The 17,510-nt window shown below is 32.1% G+C and overlaps 1 protein-coding gene across 1 annotated transcript; it reads right to left on the bottom strand.

The window, feature by feature from the left end:
• Positions 1 to 2,788: 2,788 nt before the first annotated feature.
• LOC110810197 (cation/H(+) antiporter 20-like) lies at positions 2,789 to 8,305 on the bottom strand. Its single transcript, XM_088209925.1, has 4 exons — positions 8,007 to 8,305; positions 6,795 to 7,808; positions 4,683 to 5,399; positions 2,789 to 3,293 (listed from the first exon to the last, which is right to left on the bottom strand). The coding sequence occupies exons 1-4, from the start codon at positions 8,184 to 8,186 to the stop codon at positions 2,991 to 2,993; spliced, it is 2,214 nt and encodes a 737-aa protein (XP_088066051.1). The 5' UTR covers positions 8,187 to 8,305; the 3' UTR covers positions 2,789 to 2,990.
• Positions 8,306 to 17,510: the final 9,205 nt, after the last annotated feature.

Here is a 17,510-nt window from a genome sequence, read left to right as displayed (position 1 = left end):
GAAGAATGTATAAATATTGAAAATAAGGAAGAACAAAAGTAAAATAATTAGATCTCACAACCCTTGTATTAAAACTTCAATTAAGTCCTTGACTGGAAAATAGTGTCTAGCCGCTCATCGTGAGCATGATAAACCAGAAAGTTTAATTAAAATTGACTAAAGAAATTATATAAAAGATGGTTAAGGAAGACAAAGTCTGCTGCCCTCTTTTTTTTGCTGCTGTGACTCTTTTTTTCTTCTTTTATTTAAAGGATCAAGTTATGGGTAGCTAGGGTTTTTTTTCTCCTTTGATATCAACCTCAACCTCTTTCCATGTTTATAAGACTCCTTTTTATTTGTTTTTATATTTTCTCTCTTTTTTTTTCATTTTAAAAAATTCTAAAAAATATGTAACTGATGTCGCACTAGGGTTTAAGCTTGCCCAAGGCTAACTTGTGTTTGAAAAATTAATATATGTTGCTTTTGGGTGTAAGCTTTCCCCAAGGCTTAAGCACGTATGACGACTCTGTGTGCTAAATCAGTTGTGTTGTATTGTTTTCTAGAAATTGGGTCCTATCTTCACACTTACATCTAAATTTAGCAAAATTCTTTAAGTTAGACAGTAAATGACTCAAATATGCATTCAATCTAAGCAATAAAAATGATATTTATGTACACTACTAATGTGCTTTAATTAAATATTAAGTAACTAGGTAGCTACTCATATATATACGGGAATAAAAGCACAATGAAGGATAGAAACTTAAGCATAAAGAAACAATTCAGATTTACAGCGTAAGGGATCCAATCAATCCCGATAGATATAACTAGAAGGTTTTCCTAGTTGTATTACCCCGACGACAGCGACACTCTATGAATAATTAAGTTTCTCTATGCCAAATATATGCATACTCAATGATGTGATGCTTTTAAATCAAAATGTGGAACAACGATTTTCCTGCATTTATAAAGACGGTTAATCTTCCTTACTCGTGCAAAATACAAAACAAAAGTTTTCACGTACACCTGCTGGTTGAGGTAATATTCTTTTGATGAATCGAAAGTTTTCGTCACACCTGTAGGCAACTATTCTTCTTTTGTTTATAATACAAAGAATGACTCAAGTTGTTTTATAGGGTGTAACTTGTTTTCTTGAAATTTATAACTTTTTTAACTCAATACCATAAATAAACTACCACTTGAATAAACGAACATGATAGAGTCAAGTGGGATGCAAATTCACAAGCAAAACAGATTAGCAACGAGGTGTTTTTATTGCTAATTATGAGAACACAATGTAGAGTAAGATAACATAGTAGGTTCAAAGCAAGTGCCTAAAATCTAATACAAAATGATGTGAGGTGGAGTGTGTTTACTCCACGGATCGAAAACACCTCGATTTCGAACCAACTATATTTAGCAATTCAAAACTTAATTACCTAAGATAAACCCTCCCTACTAGAATAATAGTCGACTAAGTAAAAGTTTATCCAAGTAGCTGGAAAAGAAAAAAAAAAAAAAAAAAATAGAAAGACGCCACGACTTACCCAATAAGTCAATCCCGATTCCCAGCTGAACGAAGCAGTTTGAAGCTCCTAACTTGAAAATGCATAAAGAACTTGAAAAATTAGCAGAGCTAAGTTAAAGCAAAAACTTTTATTGATCTTCAAATTTGATTGTGAATTATAACCTATGGTGAGGCCTTTATATAGGCTTTCACCCAAGTAGTTCTAAACAATCACAAACTCTTGAAAAATAATAAAATAAAATTCTATCCGATCTGTATCATAAAATATTAATTAAATAATTGTAAGGGATAGATTTACATTAAAATAATAATAAATAAAATATTAAAATAAGTGCTGCTTTTATCCCATGTGATTTTTGAATAAAACACATGGAAAATATGAAGAAAAGGTGTCCAAAGTTGGGCCAACAGCTACAGCCCCACACAAAGCATGCCAAACATGCAGAAAGACATGCTTGCATGCGCGACAATCCGCGTGCCCCCTGCATGTGACTTTCCTTCGCGCGCGGTGAGTGTGCGTTCCTATTGCACGCACGCGATGCTATGTGCGATTACCTCCGTGCATGTGCATCTCTGCAGCTTGTGCCGCATGTGCATGCGGCTTACTTCATGCGCACACTTCTCCCGCGCGTGTGTGGTGGGCTGTTCTGCACATTCGCACTGACTTGCGTGCAGGAAAGCTTACCTTGTGACTCTCCAAGCCCATGAAACAACACTTGAGCCTTAAACTTTCTTGCTTGAATAAATTTAATTTATTCTTTAGAATAATCCTAATTAAAAAAGTACTTAAGGAGGTAATTACTTTCCTTTCCAGGTTGTTCCAGTTTAGAAAATTCGGATTCACTTTTCTATTTGAGAAGATCATGTTTAGGAAATAGAAAGATTTAAGAATTACTTGCTTGTTTTAGAGGGGGGTCCTGTGGGATTACATCATTAGGGCTAACTTTGGTCCATCTAGGATCAAGTCAACGTGCGTGGCATGATCTCGTTCGTCCATTTCCTAAATAGCTCTCTCTGACGTGTTTCGCATCAGTAGCATCCTCTCTTTGGTCCTTTAAGACACCTCAGCTGTTGAGGTGTCAAATTTCTCAAAATTACAATTACCTGGTCTTAAGTAAAACCTTTTCACTTTAACCCTTTTTATAATTTCATATTACCCCTCACTATCTAATTAGGTTTTAATTTAATTCCTACAGACTCTTTTGGTGATTGTGTCCCTCTTTTGAGATTGTTTTAATTATCGATATTAGGTGAAAAAATTATCAGCTATTTACTTGAATGTAGATAAATTAGCAAACCTTATAATTGCAATTGGTTTACATTATATTCTATTTTAATATTTTTTATAAAAAATTTGAGATGAACCAATTACAATCATAGGTGTTTACCTCTAATACCTTATACTTAAAGAAAAAAAGAAACAAAATATTGAACGTTATCATATATCATTACATTGATGATGATAAAATTATTTTATTGCAAGTTAATATTTGAAGGAGATTATAGCTTCATTTGCATTATGTTGGATGATGAGGGTAGATGATGTACTAGAATTGGATGAAGCCAAAATGTCCCCCAATAATCCCAATTCTTCATGCTGTGGTTTGTAGCCTTGTGAGTGCTCACTTGTTGACAAGCCTCCTTTGCCAACCATCACAAGTCCATATTTCTTACTTTCTCCAATGTCTTTCACCCACTCTATCAAGTCGTAATTAATTACTTTTTCTTCATAGTTCACTGATGGATGCCTCATTCTGAACGTGGATACTGCAGTCTCATCCAACTTCTGAAGAAATTTATTTAAATAAAATAATAAAATTATAGTTCTTAGATATATAACAATAAGAGAAATTATTATTTTTTTCATAATAAAAGGTGATAAAAACACTTTTTCACTTTAAAAGAAGTCGTGAAGTGATTCTGAATGTATAAATTTTGAAAGCTCAGTTGATTTAAGGACCATTTTTTAGGATTATATTTTAAAAAGACTCATGAGGTGATTTTGAATGTACATATTTTAAAAGCTAAGTGCTAAGAAATTCAAGGACCATGCTTTTAGGTCATTTAGTTTATGTTTTCTCTTGCCAATATATTACTCTCCAAAGTAATACTTCTACTTATATAATCTTTTTTTTTTCAGTTAAAAGTGAAATAGTTATTTTTCTAATCACTTACTAACTTAAACTCAATTTACTGAATACTTTAAAACTTTTCAAGCTTAAAAAACTAGAAAACTAACCGAATCAGCTACGACAAATCTTATGTGTGTCTATATATATATATATAAAAGGAATATCAGCAAAATTCACATGATATTTTCTTAATTTTTAAATAAAACAAAAATAAAATTTTATTATTAGTGACAAATATATATCTTATAAAAAATAAAATTGAAGATATCACTATCTAATCATATTTTAGAATTTAATAATATTAAAATTTTAAATTAAAAATATATTATATAAATATAAAAAGTTTAGGGATACTATTTTTTATTTCAGATTTTAAAAAATAAAATTAAAAACGTACTATATAAAAATAAAATTTAAGATATTATTTTCTACTCAGATATTTAAAAAATAAAAAATAAAATCATTGCATAATATAATAGTTATATGTTTGAATCTTAGATAAAATTTTTAGATACTATTATCCACTGATATTTTAAAATATAAAGATAACTAAATTAATGTAATAAAGATATATAATAGTTATGTATTTAAACTTTCTAGTTGACAACAAATTGTTATACATTAGATTTTGATTATTTGTTTTTCTACTCACAGTTTATTCATCATATAGATTTTTCATTAAAAACTAAAATACGATAACAAAAGATTAAAGTATGATATACTAAAGATATATATTTTATATTTTTAAACTAATAATTTAAATATAATGATTTTGATTTTTATTATGTTATATATATTCAAGTTATTATATTATAGTATTGACTGAACTCTTTTTAAATTGAAATAAAAATATTTTTTATATATTTTTTAATCAACTAAATGTTTTAATAAAATTATAATCTCTGACTATTAACAAATATAAATCTAGTTAATCTTAAAGCTCCCTCCAGCCTCTAAAATCTATATAAATTTAAAGAACCAGAAAAAAGAAAGAAAAAACCAATCAAAAAAGAAAAAGAAAATTCAAAGAAGAAATGTTTTACCTGGTGATGAGGTTGTTGGTTGGTTTGAATAATCAGTCTTGTAAGAGTGAGTCTAAGTGGTGGGTTCTGTGCCATTCTCCCACCAAACTCCAAAGCTTGTCTGTCATCTGGTCCACCAACAAATAAAATACACACTCTTTTGCTCACTGACTCGGCTGTGTCTTCTTCTTCTTCAACATGGTCTGTCCCTACGAGGATTGCGACTGAACAAGGTGCAGAGTTTAGCACCATCTGGTTGACCCATCTCCATCCACGCCCAACATCATCATCTGATTGTTTGTGGAAAGGCAGTAGGATGATGGACAAGTGTTTATCCTCGGCGACTCGACAAATTTGCTGGTGCATTGATGGAAATGTAGAGGCGGGGGGTGAGTTGCCAAGTACTGTAACTGATTGGCGAACTGCAGCGGGGATCTGGAGATGGTGATCATGAGGTTGAGAGGAAGGTGGAAGAAGGTTCAAGACTAAGACTTTAAAGGAGGTTTGAATTGAGCGGATGAGGTTGAAGAGGAAAGGGAGATTTTGAGGAGAGTTTATGCAAGTTAAGAGTAGTGGGAGAGGATCATCGTCAGGATCAGGAAAAGGTGTTGCAGATAGTTGAGATTTGGTTGAATGTGAAGAGAAAGGCTTATAAACGGCCATCATTGTTGGTGTTGTCATCAAAGTGGTGAAGATGGCCATCAAGACTAGAATGGCAAAAGATTCCTCACTTAGGACCTGTTCAAAGCGACAACATACATCATCAACCACAGATACAACTAAGTGTGCATATATATATATATATATATATATATATATATATCATAGAAACTTCTTTGATATATAAAGTGTATAGAAACTTCAATCAATCTATTTCTGAAAATTAATATGTGTCATATATGTATTTTAATTTTGTTTTCACATTATTATTTTTTTAAAAGATTTAAATGAGCTAATAATATTTATGGGTAGTAGAAGTGATGGCAATCAAACATGTATGTTAGTAAATAATTTATATCCCATTTCTTTAATGTTCATTTAAGGTTCACAAAATTCGAATTTAAATTTAGATTTGAATCTAAAAAGATTTGTTTAAATTATTGAGTTGGACCTGAGTCTAAAAATATTTAATTCAAAAGCTCGAACATGTTTTTCTTATTATCAATAAATTCAATATATATTAATTATGTATTTTATGAAATATGTAATTTAATTAAGAATGTATAATATATAATCTATTTTCTCAAGATGATTATAATTTAATTATTTATCAAATATATTTATAAATTTTAAATAAAATTAGATAAACATATTACTTCTCATTAATTTCTTTATGGAATTTTCTTAAATCCAAATTTTATATAGTTTAAATTTATTTGAGTTAGAGTTAGAATTTAAGCTCTCTCTAAGCAGTGGAACTTAAAAGAAAAAACTTAAATTAATTTAAAAAAATCAAACTCATATCTTTATCTATTGACTTGGTTCAGGTCATCACCATCTCCATTTACAGAGTTTATCAACTCATTTTTGCCTGTAGAAAAATGAATTTTTATTGTCATTTAAAGTAAACAACTGCTTAAATACCTCTTGCTGGAGAAAAATTGAGATGATAATCAATCAAAATTTATAGTTTTATTCAATTACTAACAAAAAAATTACCACGTCCAACCTATAAAAATTAAATAAATTTTCACCTGCTATCAGAAGAAAAAGGAAAATGGAAGCAGATAAGCAGTAAAAGTAATTAAATAAGTAATCTTGATTGAAGAAATTAATTAACTAATTATTTATAACAAATTATTATTTAGTTGGATGATTGATATATATATATTTAAAAGAAATAGTGTGTTTGAGGTAAATTATATTTTCGTGCACACGAACATATTTAAGATTGTTTCTAATATATTATGATTAATACATGTATATTATTTAAATAATAAGTGTATGAATTTATTCAAAGAATTAATTGTAAATAATATATTTGATGAAAGAAAAGAAATATTTTTGGTTTTCTTTTTAAAAATAATTTCGAAAGATATCATTGTTAATTTTTTTTTTTTTATATTTGATAAAAGTAAAAAATTTAAAACAAATATACTTTATTTGTTATTAGATAACATAATAGTACGTCACCTTCTTTTCCTTGCCAATGTTGAGGACAATGAGTTCGACTAAGCCTTTGGTGTTCATCAAAACGCCAAGTGCTAGAGAATCCCTTGGCGGGATCTTACACAGCAGAGCAGCCATGAAAGTTCCGAAGATCTTCCCTACCGACACCGTGACTATCATCATTACCAGCAGTCCCCAGGCAGCCGCTCCTTGTATTTTTGTCACGTCCGTCTTCAATCCGCTGGAGGCGAAGTAGAGTGGAAGCAGCAAACACGACACCAAGTCTTCAATCCTCTCTCTCACTTTCTCTGCTAAATCTCCATCATCCTTGGGTATGCTTAACCCGAACACAAACCCCCCAAAAATGGCGTGGATCCCTATCAGCTCCGTCATAAAACCCGATAACATTACCCCACCTAAGCTCACCCATATATACGTATTGATATTCGAGCAATGCCGGGCCACCCACTTCATCACCTGTCTCACAACAACTACCATGAACACCAGGAACCCTACTCCCGATATCAGAACCCACACAGATATCAGCTTGCTGCTTTGGTGGGTTTCAGTTGACGTCTCTGCTAGAGCAACTGCAAGGGCCAGTAAGATCCACGCCGCGACGTCGTTGAAGGCCGCGGCCGCCATTGCCGTCTGCCCAACCTGCGTGTTTATGAGTTTGAGCTCTGCCAGGATGCAAGCGAGAACAGGAAAAGCCGTTATGGAGAAAGATATTCCTATGAATATGATGTATTGGCCGTACTCTACTCTGTCCTCGCCATTTATGACCTTACGGAGAAGTAAAGAAAATGCTGCTCCGAAGAGGAATGGGAGAGATATTCCGGCAAGGGCTATGCTGAAAGCTCGTTTTCCACTGCGCCGAATGGTGGCCAAATCGAGCTCAAGACCCACAAGGAAAAGAAAGAAGAGAAGGCCAACATTTGCTACTGATTCAAGTATAGGAGTGCTCCATGATGGGAAAAGCACCTGCATAAACTCCTTGTTTCGACCGAGAGCTGATGGTCCAAGCAAAATCCCACCCTGAAACAAAAACAACCAATGATGAATCAATTAAGCACGTTCACCATCATCCATATTAACAACTGCATGTGTTTACATATCACTCAGTTTCAGTAACGTGAACTTAGTGTTTAGAGCATCTGTAACTTGTTGGGATTGTATGTATATATATTTATATATGCACTAATAATGGGAATATTATATACGCATATGACATACAAGAATCTCGGCGATGACTTTGGGTTGCCTGAGGGGTTTAAGAAGGAGGGAGAGGAAGCGGGTAATGAAAAGGACAAAGGTGGTTTGGAGAATTAACAAAGGGAATGCATAGTTGAGAGGATTATCGCCTTTCCAGGCTCCATCGGATGAGGTTTTGATACTTGTAATGTTGACTGTCATGGCTGTATATAAAACTATATATTCTAACTTGCACGAATGCTTTAGATCACTTTCTGCAAATTTCTAGCCAAGGAAAAGTTTCAACATGGCTGGGATTTTATAGACGATTCAGGAAAGGTGACCCCTCAACCCACCAACTTTCATTTTCTTTTTTTCTTTAAAGGTAGGTTTGAAAATTTGAATACAACCTGTACGAGGTATATATAAAATTAGGGAGTGGTAAATATTTAGGGTTATTATTATTTTGTTTATTTTTAGATAGAATTAGGTAATTTAGTCATAAAATCTACAATGAGAGTTTCAATATAATATATATATATATATATGCATTTCGTACTAATGTGTATTCTTATTTCTCAGTTTATTCCTTATTACAATTAATAATTCAAAAGTCATTATTTTAACCTTATTAAATGCTACATAAGAAGGTCTGCTTTTTCTTTTCTTTTCTTTTCCCTTTAGCTCGAATGGTAAATTGATGTAATGAAAAAATAATAAAGTTAACCTATTTTGTCAAACTACATATAAAAAACACAAACTAAAGAATATTGATAAGTTTGGACGAATGAAAGTCCAACAGTAGAAAAAATGTGTATAAATACTTATGGTAGGAGCAATTTGTTAAAAATAATTTGTAATTGAAAAAATGTAAGTATAATTAAGTTCGGCCACAAGAATTAACTTAAGCATTAAGAAAGAAGGGTAATTGGGTAATGCTGAAGAAGCATGAAGAAGGATCTTCAAAATTTGTGGTGGTGGTGGTGAATATATACGTATACACACATATACACATATGGGTAATTGGGTAATGCTGAAGAAGCATGAAGAAGGATCTTCAAAATTTGTGGTGGTGGTGGTGAATATATACGTATACACACATATACACATATGGGTATATGTATGGTTATTAAATAGACATTTGTGCTATCACAATACGTATGAGTGTTAAGGCCCAAGCAAAGTTTACTCTACCATTGCTAACTATTCAGGCATTTTTCTACCATATAATTTAACCACAAACAATTCCCACATTGGGTATTCCTTAGTTCCTTATAAAAACTAATATCCTTCTATACATAAAAATTAGTTATGACCTCAAGCAATAGTAAGCATATATTCAATTATCTCAAGAAGACTATCTATTTTTATTTGAGAAAATTATAACCTATGGAGCAATATGAAAAAATTATTATTTATTTTCCTATAATATTAGGATGTTGTCAAATAAGATATTAAAGGAAGCAGTCTAAAAGAACAAAGATCACATAAGGTGACAAAGAAAAAACACATAAGAAAGTCGAGATAAATGTATTTCTCATGGAATTTTAGATTACATAGTGATGCAAAACCTATGATTAACCATGTGATCAAAAACTCAAACATCGAATTTAGTAAAAAAACTAAATCCCTAAACAAATTCTTCTAATTAATCCACAATCAACCTGTGATTGCAAAGTAAAGCAATTGGAAAAAGAAAATAATAATTGATAAAATACCACAAGATTACCTTGATAAGTAGAACTAATTCTCCACTCAATAAGAATGTTAAAAAAATCTTCCTAAATAGAAACTTATCCAACAACTAACAGAAATTAAAAAAAAAATTCAATTTTATTGATTTCAAAATTTTATGATTACAAGTATTATAATAACAGTCTATTTAGAGATATAGGCCATAAGAATTACAATACATAACCAACTCTTAAAGATCTCTAAAACTTATTTAGGATTCTTAATAAAATAATAAATGTAAGAATTATGAAACTATAGAAATTATGACTCTTCTCTATTGAATAGTTATTGAATTCTTCAAGGAATTGCCAATTGTAGCTTGCCTTATCTTGATTAGTTTTGGATTCCATTATTCAATGATTTTAGGTGTTTGAATATGTGTTGAAGATGAGATAATTTCCAGCCATGTTGGATGAGAAAAATTACCTATTTTCTTGTGGGAATCCACCATGAGTGAGAAATCATATATTTTTGAGCTTTTACTTGTCAACTATAACTCCAACACCTTTTTTATATGAATATATGGAGAAAAAACTGATTTTAGGACTCTTTATAAGTTAAAGTCAGTTCCTTGAGTGAATTCTTGCAAAAAAATCGTACTTGAATTAGGATTCATGAATTCTAAGTATGACTTGAAGTTGAACTCCATATCTTGATAAAAAGAATGTGATGCGGGAGGGTATGAGAATGATCGTTTTGACTCTGAGAACTTCAATGCAATGCATGCAATATCGAAACTTAGCCACTTAATTAAACACTCCCTCTAATTGATTTTATAATTCTAAAAAGAAATATAAGTAAAAACTAGAGAACAAAAACGAGAAAAGAAAGACACTATGGACTTACCCGATAAGTTGATCTCAAATCTTCGGCTCAATCAAAACTTCGAAAAGTTCACCAAGATTTGAATAACTTGAAGAGAAAAATTAGCATAAAGCTAATTTAAAGAAAAGCTCAAAATTTTAATTTTATTTAATTCTCAAAGTTGTGTCTACAAAATTTGAACTTAAGTCTTTATATAGGCTTTTATTTTCTACTTATAGTTGGAATAGAATTTAGGATTCTGATATAAATTCTGGGACTTAAACTAAGTAAAAAACAAACACTTAAATAATAAAATAATTAATTCTTATTCTAAACTTAATTTAAATACATAAAATAATCTAATCCTAAATTGAATACGAATTGAAAACAACAAAATAATTAAAATATAAAAAGTCCTCTCCATAGCTGAATTTCCTCTTCCATTTGAGTTTGTACTTCTAGATGGTTTCGACTTCTTACTCTCTTCTTTCTTTAATGGACTTTCTTGAATCATATGTACATTAGGCTTACTATAAGACATGGAATTTGGGGTTAGAAAGTGAGTAAGACAAGTGGTCTGGAAGTGTTCTTCTTGGCCAATTGTTGAAGGACCTTGGAATCCTTCTCTGGTTAAATTCCTTCACTCTTTTCTTGAGTAGTCTTTTCTAATTTGTATTATGAAATTTCCAACCAAGAATCTTCATTAATCATGTCTAGTTCTTCTTGTTTTCGGATTCCTAATGAGTGTAGGAGAATGGTCTCCTCATGGCCATCAAAATCCACCTCTTTCTTCACGTCAAGATGTTGGAGTTCAATTTATTTTGGGATTTCTTTGGCTATCTTCTTTAAGGAGTCGTCTTCTTATTCCTTATTCTTCTTAGAATCAAAATACACATTCTTCTCTTCCTCATCAAACTCAAAAACAATAAATTTCCTCTTCTTGCGGCTAAGCCACTCTCGACATGGTGGTGTAGGGCATTGGCTAGCAGTTTAAAAAATTGGACTTGGCTGGGTCATCTTTGGCTTTTTGGATCTTCTAAAATGGATTGTGGGCTTAGGCCCTTCTTTCTATCTTGGGTTGGGCTTACTAAGCCTTATTTAGGCCAATTCTTGATGGGTCGCTCCATGGGCTTCCAAGGTTCTTTTTTTGGTCTTCGATGATGAGCTCGTTATTCACCATTCTTAGACCAAAAGGTTAAAAATATTCTAAAATTGCTTGTTCTGGCTTTGTGTTGGCCCTGTGGGCAACTAAATATGATTTCCTATCGACCCCAGTTTGTCATTGACTTTATGAGATGTTTGTCTTCTGCTGGAGGTGTTGGATCTCACATCATTCCCCCCTTCTTCGCGATGATTTGTCCTCAAATCATCGCCATAACTTTTTGGCATGTTCACTTTATGGTTGACGCACGTCATGACTTGATTCATAATTGCTCTAGGATCTATATCTAATCTTCACAGCCCATATTCCATGGTAATTAACTGTAAGAGGAAAACACAACTAGGCAAAAAGTTGTTAAGGTTAAAATAAATCTCCCTGTAGGTAAGTATAATTAGACTTCCCTTTCCATAAATATAAATCCTTAACACTCTTCCTCTTTCATCAAAGAACTTAGTTATTTTCTCTCTCTTAATCTCTCTTAATGGACTGCTTTTATTTTCCTTATGGGATTCTTCGATGCTCAATGGACCATTAATTTTTCTTTCAGCCTTTTCTCTCTCTTCTACCCTTGAGTATTCATCAAAAGACCTTTTTATCTTAATATGATCTTCATGTACCTCCCTCGATGATAGAGGCATAAGAACATGATTGAAACAGTCCTTACGTAGTAAATATCGATTGGTGTATCTGTTATATTGTACATGTCTATCAAACTTTTGAGGTCTCTCAAGTATCAAGTGACTAACATGTATAAGTATGATATCATAACATATCTTGTCATAATATTTTCTAAAAGAGAATGGTAGTATGACGTGTTCAATAACTTGGGTTTCACCACACTTATTTAATCACTGTAACCGATAGGGATTCAGATGTTTGATGCATGTCAACCCTGCTCTTTCCACTAATAGAGTGCTTGCCACGTTAGCACAACTACCACCATCAATGATCGTTTCATATATCTTACCCTTAACTAAGCAGCATGTGTGGAATATGTTCTCCCGTTGTTCATGGTCCTCACTCTTGACTTGCAAGTTAAGAGCTCTTTGGATAATAAAGGCGTTGCTTTCTTGAGACATAATGAAGTACCTCACAATCTCTCAAACTATAGCTTCTTTTATCAAGTTAAACGTTTAGAATTGGATTCGCTTTAGATCATGATATACACATTAGTCTTTTTGACACACAAAGAATCCTAAAGGAATTTGAAGTCTATAAAAGCTTAAAAACAAGCACAAATAAAAATGATTGGTGTGCTTTTATTTATATGCTAAGCAATTAGGAACGATTAGTTACTTAGTTATGTAATAGAAGAAAAGTAAAATGAAATAATAAAAATGTAGATAATAAAGAAAATAAGATGAACTTTACATCATAGGGATCCGATTAATCCTGATGGATATAATCGGAAGGTGTATCTTAATTATACTACTTGATGCTAGCTATGCTCTATGAATGGTCAAGTTTCTTTATGCAACATTAAGCCAAAATTCTAAGATGCAAAACAGAAAATTAAATATGAAGCAGAAAAGGTTTTCGCTCACAGTGGGTGAGTTAATCTTTTTTTTTGCTTAATGCAAGTAAATGAAAACAAAAATTTTCATGCGTACCTACTAGGTGAGCTACTCTGCCTTTAACTTGACAAAGGTTTTTCAGTCACACTACTAAGTGGTTACTCTACCTTTGAATGCAAGAATGCAATAGTGTGCCAATTTCCTTATGGTGTGTAATTGGGATCTTTTTTGGATTTTTAATTATGTATTTTTTTGGAATAATGATAGGAACATGAACCACTTGAATTAGAAGGATAGTTATGAATTCAATCGAGATACAATAGGAATTAACAATTCAAAATAAAATTGAATGTTAATTAATTCAGAATAATGTTAAAGCAATTGAGATAAATAGATTCACTAGGAGGCTAAGCTCTAATACCACTTGATGTGGGAGGATATGGGAAGGATCATTTTGACTCTTAAAACCTCAACCCAATGCATGTAATATTAAAATTTAACCGCCTAATTAACCCCTCCCGCTAATTGATTCTACAATCCTAGAAAGGAATGTTAAAAAAAATAGGGAACCAAACAAGGAAAAAAAAGATACCACAGACATACCCGATAAGTCGATCCTAAGTCATCGGCTCAATCAAGACTTCAGAAAGCTTACCTAGCTTCGAAGAACTTGAAGAGAAAAGCTAGTAAAAAGATAATTTAAAGAAAGACTCAAAATTTTAATTTTATTGAATTCTCAAAGTTGTGTTGACAAAGCTTCAACTTAAGTCTTTATATAGGCTTTTATTTTCTACTTCTAATTGAAATAGGATTTAGAATTCCTATACAAATTCTAGGACCTAAATTAACTAGAAAACAAACAATTAAATAATAAAATAATCAATTCTTATCCTAAACTTAATTTAAATACATAAAATAATCTAATCCTAAATTGAATACGAATTAAAAACAACAAAATAATTAAAATATAAAAAGTCCTGTCCATAGTTGAATTCCCTCATCCTTTCAGGTTTGGGCTTCTAGATGGTTTCGGCTTCTTGTTCTTCTTTCTTCAATGGGTTTTCTTGAATCATATGTGAATTAGGCTTACTGTAAGACATGGAACTTGGGACTGGAAAGTGAGTAGGATAAGTGGTCTTGAAGTGTTCTTCTTGGCAAATTATTGAAGGACCTTCCTTCTTCAGGTTGAATTCCTTCACTCTTTTCTTGAATATTCTTCTCCAATTTATATTCTAAAATTTTTAACAAAGAGTCTTCATTAATCATGTCTAATTTTTCTTTTTTCTTTTTGGATTCCTAATGAGTGTAGGAGAGTGGTCTCATCATGGCCATCAAAATCCACCTCTTTCTTCACTTTAAGAGTTCAATTTATGTTGGGATTTCTTTGCCTATCTTCTTTAAGGAGTCTTCTTTTTCTTATTGTAATCAAAATAAACATTCAACTCCTCCTCATCGGACTAAAAAATAATAAATTTTCTCATTCTTTCGTTGCTAAGCCGCTCTTGGCACGGTGGCATGCGGCTTTGGCCGACAGTTGGAAAAACTACACTTGGCCAGGTCATTTTGGCCTTCTTGGCTGACAACCAAGCTTATTTTAAATCTTCTAAAATGGACCACGGGTTTAGGCCCTTGTTTCCGTCTTGGTTTGGCCTTGCTAAGCCTTCATTGGGTTGATTTTTGATGGGCCGCTCCATGGGCTTTCGGGTTCTTTTCTTGGGCTTCAACAGTGAGCTTGTTGTTTACCCATTCTTGACCAAAAGGTTAAAAATATTTTAAAATTACTTGGCCCTGCTTTAAGTAATTGGCCTTATGGGCAATTGAATCTGATTTCGTATCGGTCCCAGTTTGTCACTGAGTTTATGAGATGACTTATCTTTTGTTGGAGTTTCGAATCTCACATTAGAATGAGTGGCAAGATTGTACCAAAATGGGTAGCTTGGATAAAGTGGAATCCTAACCAGATATCATGGGATAAAATATTTTAATTTCAAATGTGAAATATTGTCCAAACTCATATAGGACTTTCCAGATGTGAGCGATTAACTTCTATTTGTAAAAAGAATGTGAAGTCCCAAGATTCGAAGGGATTAAGGATTCCTTTTGATAACCAATTGTGTGTAATCCTTTTAGGGTATTTGTTGGTGGAATTTTTATGCTTCTAAGGATTTTTTTTTTGATGAATTAAAATGAGTTTTATTTGTTTTATGTCTTGGCCATAGAGAGACTCATATAACTTAGTTTGAGTTGGCCCCCATTCCTTGTATCATCCCCCCATCTTCAAAATAATTCGTCCTTGAATAGGACCTTCTCATGTAGTGGTTTAACCAACACTACTTTCGTAGACTCCTCCAAGAAAGACAGAGCACCACTAAACAAGGATGTGTAATGGTTGGATAAATGTTCATTTTTCTTTTTCTTTACAAAAGGGTCATCATCAACTTTCTTCTCTTTTACAACCTTAATTTTCTTTTCTCCCGTAACATCATGTTTTACTTTTCTCGGGGCATCAATTTTTCTTATCTTCTATGGCATTATTTTTTTCTTCTCCTGCGGCATGATTCTCCTTTTGTCGTACAATTTCTTTTCTCTCTTTCAATGATTTCTTGATCTTTAGTTGGTCTTTACTAACTTCCTCAGGTCGTAAAGGAGTAAGAGTAAGTTTTCAAGTGTTTCAGCGAAAGAAATAATGATTCCTAAGGCCATCATAAATTGCATACTTCTCTTTGTCATGGTTGCCCAAGTAATATATGGTTAGTATACATAGGCATAACATCACAAAAAACTTCATCAGTGTATCTCCCAATAGTAATAGAAATCGGTACCTGCTTGGATACCTACACTTCACCATGTTCGTACAACAATTGTAACTTGTAGACATGATGATCTGTTTTGCATGTCAAGCCCAACTTGTCAACCATTATAGAACTAAGAGTATTGCTTTAGGTACCTTCATCAATCCATAGGCACACTTTTTTGCTTGCAAAACAACTGGTATAGAAGTTGTCTTGCTTATCTTCATTTCGATAGGATCATCCTTCCTCTACGTCATCACATGAATTGGCCCCCTCCTCTGGGATTCAACTTTTGGCTCTTGATGGATTAGAGATCTTTGACTTACTTCAGCTTAATTAAGCTCTTTAAGCCTTCTTTTGAACTTTTCCATATCAAGCTTTATATTGGTTAATTCACTAAACAAAGACATTGTGAGAAACCTGCAACAAAGGTTAGAAAATAACATTCCCTCACGTGTTTCACTCACTCTCTCAATCTTCTTCCCTCAAGCTGAATACTAGAATTGAATTCTTTTTAATCAAAGTAATCAAGATTTGTTTAGGTCACATCAAGGGATCATAAGGGAAAAATTATAACACAATTCTATATGCGATAGAGGTTAAACACAATAATAAAAAAGGTGTGTGTTTATGTGTGATCCTAAGTAATTAGGATCCAATTAATTATTTAATGATTTAATGGAAAAAAAGTTCAATGAAAGATAAAAAAAAAACTTAGAGTGCAAGAAAAGACACTATGAATATGATATATTTTTGTTTTTGATTTATAATTAGGTATGAATAGATGTAAAGATATGTAAAAGGATAGCCAATAGAACAAATATTTAAGGATAGATTATGTAAGATAGTAAGATCTATTTAAAGTTTAAGCTCTGATACCGAATGATGTAAAACCTAAGATAAAATTGTGACATCCCAAATGCTAATTAAGGCATAAGGGTGTCAGATACAGAAATAGATTAAGAGTGCATGATAAAAATTATATGCAGCAGAACAAATTATTATAAATCCCTTACCAAAATATATATGAGTTCCAATTACACACATATAACTGAGGGCAGAAGTGGCAACAAAACACAAAATATCAAAATACAAAAAGGAAAACTTCTTTCACTATGTGAATAGATTCATCAGAGTGTGGGATAAATTATGCACTCAAGGTTTGTAGATCCATGGAATCCTCATAGGCTTTAAGGAGTAAGTCAGCGGTCAGTTCCTCACTATTTTCCTCATCTAGGGGGGCATAGAAACGGGTGAGTTCCATATACTCAGTAAGAAAAATAGTATTTAAATAATATCATAAGATTTTAAAAGTAAATAATTATGTTATCAACACTTACCATCAGGGTCACATCAGGGCCCTTTCTTATTTTATGAAACCAATTTATTTATTTAAAGAAAATTAGATCCATCATATCATGGTACAACAATCAAATCAATCATGCTGAGGATAAAGAAAATCAAATAAATCATGCAATTATCAAATTTTTGTGTCATGCTTTGCGAAGTTGTTTCGATTTCCATCTACTAAGGATACATA

Source organism: Carica papaya, chromosome 8 (genome assembly GCF_054855325.1).
Source record: "Carica papaya isolate Zhongbai chromosome 8, ASM5485532v1, whole genome shotgun sequence".
NCBI lineage: Eukaryota > Viridiplantae > Streptophyta > Magnoliopsida > Brassicales > Caricaceae > Carica > Carica papaya.
Note: the sequence above shows the minus strand (reverse complement) of the source record. Positions and strands in the feature narration are given on the sequence as shown.